At 47.7% G+C, this 3833-nt stretch overlaps 1 protein-coding gene across 2 annotated transcripts in view; it reads left to right on the forward strand.

Moving 5' to 3' along the window:
- Positions 1-870: 870 nt before the first annotated feature.
- DPY19L2 (dpy-19 like 2) overlaps positions 871-3833 on the forward strand; it is an 89144-nt gene continuing 86181 nt past the window's right edge. For both annotated transcript variants that reach the window (XM_029925179.1, XM_029925172.1), the window contains exon 1: positions 871-1361. In XM_029925179.1, the coding sequence (XP_029781039.1) occupies positions 986-1361 (376 nt within the window). In that variant the 5' untranslated portion in view covers positions 871-985. The remainder of the gene's footprint in view (positions 1362-3833) is intronic.

Here is a 3833-nt window from a genome sequence, read left to right on the forward strand (position 1 = left end):
TTCCGAACGCCAGCAAATCGGCCAATGAGAAATCCTAATCACCTTGCACTCTTAATGTTCCAAATAACCCTTCCCAACTGTCTCCTAATCAGTTCCTCTCTGTTGTACTTGCCTCTGGTTTTGCCTAGCTTGCATGTCCTGAATTGCATTTCTCTGATATTCCTAAATATTTGGGTTTTTTTCTGACAAAATAACTTTAAATTTCAAGGTCCACATACTTCAAGAATGGATTCATAAAATGCTGCCCTCCAAGGGGAACCAGGGTGTCACTGACCTTGAGCCAACCTGAGGCCTTGAGGTTAGACTCTAGCCTGCTTTCCCACATGCTGGCGATGGCCTTCGACCAATCCCTCTCTGTAGGAGGCATTTAATGTCCAACGCAAGGTGTGCATAGGAGGAAAGAGAGATGTTTCCCAAGTGCCAAGTACACCACTTTCTTCCCTCCCTCTCTTTCTGTGGTTCTTTCTTTCATCTAAACCCTTTCCCTTTTAATTGCTCCCATTACGTTTGGTTAAAATAACAAAGCTCACCCAGAACAGGAAAAAAAGAATTAAATCGGAATTCCTCCTACTTCGGCGCAGCAGGACCCTGGAGTCAAGGTGGGCACAGGCCGGCCAGCGTCCCAGGACGCGAGCGGGGATTTGAGTGGGGCAGGGAGCCTGTGCTCCGCGCGTGGTTGTGAGGGGACAGGGGGTGCGCCTGGGGTAGGCGCGGGATGCAGGGTGCAGGGGCTGCGCGCGTGGGCTGCGCGTGGGGACGGTGCGCGGTGCGCGTGGAGGCGCACGCGGAGCGCGGGGCGGTTCGGACCTCACGCCCCTCCCTCCTGGTTTCTCGGTCGCCTTGACTACCGGGCCGCCCGCAACGGCGGCGAGGACTAGACGTTGAGGAGGCTGAGACCCGAGCCAGGCCCTACGGACCTCGCCGGCGGGGCTGGGCCCGTGCCAGAGAAGAGACCCAGCTCCATCTGAACAGGGACTATGAGAAAATGGTCGGGCAAACGAGGAGTAAGCTCAAAGCAGCGGCTTCAGAGCCGGTGCAGTCCTCGCGCTCCGTGCAGTCCAGGCGGCGGCGCCGGGCCGCCGGAGCCGGGGAGCCGGAGGTGGAGGAGTTACAGGCGGAGGCGGAAAAGTGGCAGCCGCCTTTGCCGGTAGGCGGGGGGAACCTGCCGGGGGGCTCCCGGGGTTACTCGCCGCGGAGGACCCGAAACCTGAAGGCGCAGAATTGCATGCAAATGGACATGGTCACAAGGACCCTTCTTCTCAGCCGCTTCCGGTTCGCCAGCTGTTTGCTGGAGCAGCTCCGAAATAAGGTGCAGCAGCTTCGGAGACGTCAGGTCAACAGCAGGACCTCCTTCGGCATCGGTAAGCAGAGGGGGGCGGGAGAGCCCGTGCCAAGGCCCGATGGCCTCAGCGCCTCGGTGTGAAGTGGTTTGGGTGAGTCATCAAGATCATTTTAACAAACAAGCTTAGCAGTCCTAATGACAAGGGCCAGGCTCTGGACGATCGCTAGCCAGAATTCCAGCCCACCTGGTTCTTGTTTTAAAACATAATCTCGGGTTGGGGGAGGGGGCAGAGTGATCACCCCCCCATCCCCCCGTGTCACCACCAAAATGTCGTTTTAATCAGGGCAGCCATTAATCACGGGTTCCAAAAATGATAGGCTAGTTCTAGGGGGGCACACATGTTCCTCTTGTACCGTCAAGCAAAATAAAGTGTTGCTTTAATTCGCTGAGAATGTTTAATAGTGTAAAATTAGGCAATATATTGTCTCATGTCAGTATCCGTTTACTTACATCTTGCTGTGGAGCCGCACTGCTAGATGTGGGGAATTTTCTTTTTTTTAAGCACTTGAAAGATTTTTTTTTCTTTATTTACATTCTTCATTTTCTGTAGTTCAAGAGTTAATTTAAATTTTGCTGTTTCTGTAAAATCAGATTTGAGCCTAGTCCTCGGTCAGACTGGCTACTGAAATAGGTGGAAACATGGAGAAATGTCTGCTGATGTAAGTTGTGATTTCATCATAAGCTGACTGCTCATGTTAAAGAGTGGGTCTCCACACGTGGGATGTTACAAATACTAGTGGAGTAATAGACGGGAATTGACACCTAAATTTTATCAGATGTCTAATTGTAGCAGCAGATACATCCCGCATCCAAAATCAGCAGGGTCTTGGACACCACGCTGTTTTGCCAACCCAAACACCAGCTCCTGAGCACCCATGTCCAGCACACTGAAGGCGCTCCCTGAGTGCTGGGTGAAATGAGAACTGAATATGTTAAGTGCTAGGAGAGTTCAGAGGAGCAGACTAATTTAAGATGGGAAGTGAGAAATAAGGTCAGCGAAGACTTTTAGGAAAAGGTAGGATTAGAATTGTGATTCGAAGGTTAAGTTCGGATGTGTGAGGCGGAGGACAGCAAGTATTAGAGGCCCCGTAGAATGGTATAATTGACATGGAGAAAGTTAGAAAATATAAAAGGGAAGTAAGACTGAAAAGGAAAGTGACGAATGTGGGAAGTAAGTTCACAAGGTTGGCTGGGACCAACAGTGGAGAGTCTAACCTAAAACTTGGGTTAAGGAATTTGAACCTCATTCTGTGGAAGGCACTGATGGATTCTTTAAGGAAACACAACAACAACTTTAAGGAGGTGAAATGTGCATCATATAAAATTAACCATTTTTAAAGTGAACAAATTCTGTGACTTTTAGGACAATCGCAGTCTTAGCACTGAATAATTTTAAAATCGAGTGACATGATTGACTTGGCAGTGGTTTATAAAATGGACCCAAGACAGATGGAGAAGAGCGGAAAAAGATGATTGGAATACCAGAATCAAGGCAATCGTGGTCTTAGCGAAGGTAGCAACAGCAGGACTGGAGAGGAGGGGACAGAGGTGACAGTCAAGGGAAGCTTCTTGTGAGGGCTGGGTAGGCAGTGAGGTGGATGGAGTAGGAGGACATGGGGGAGAGAAAGTTCAGCAGTGAGGACTATAGATTTGGGAATTATCCATGAAGAAGTGAGCTGAAACTTGAGGACTGAGATTCCCAGTGAGAGAAAAGTGGGCAAAGCAGAGATACTTGAGTTTTCTAGAGAGGAGAGGAAAAGGAAAGGCCAGAAACATGGAAGAACTGGAAAAGTTGTTGTGATAAAAGATGGAAGAAATCCCAAGAACCGGGTCAGATGCTCGAGAGAGGTTTGAAAAGCATAAGAATTTGAAGAGGCCGTTGGTCATTTTAAAAAAAATATAGGAATGTAGAAGAAAGAAGTTGTCCAAGAATCTTGATGGGATTATTAGTGGGGGAGACAATATGTCATAGTTTGAAATGAAGGTCTGTTAGATCAACGGAAATTTGAGAAGCTAATTGGAAAAGAGAAGAGATACTTTCTTTGCTGAGACAGGTGGTAGAGAATAGAAAAGCAAGGATTAGTATACACAGAAATGTTAAAGTGGGTATAAAGGAAGTTGGCGGTGCTTGCATCAGATGATCTGTGTTTCAGTGAAATATGAGGCTAGGTCACTTTCAGAGGTGAGATTGATGGGATACAGGGGTCAGGAGACATGCTTTTTATCACAACCTTGGAAGGGGCTGTGACAAGCTCTTCATGCATTTAGAATATTGGCATCATTACACTTATCATTTTATCAGGTGTGGTATGTGGTGTAAGGAGAGGGGAAAAGAGGCATAAGAAGATTTCGAAGATTTTTGGAAGGCTAGATGGATTTTGTAGGAGATTTAATCTTTTCCCTTCCCTTAAACATCATTTTTTGAGAGTTTTTGCCAGTATACGTAATTGCCTAGAGTGAGAAAGAGACTACAAATATGGTTGAATAAGAT

The sequence above is a fragment of the Suricata suricatta genome, chromosome 2 (assembly GCF_006229205.1).
Source record: "Suricata suricatta isolate VVHF042 chromosome 2, meerkat_22Aug2017_6uvM2_HiC, whole genome shotgun sequence".
Taxonomy (NCBI): Eukaryota; Metazoa; Chordata; class Mammalia; order Carnivora; family Herpestidae; genus Suricata; species Suricata suricatta.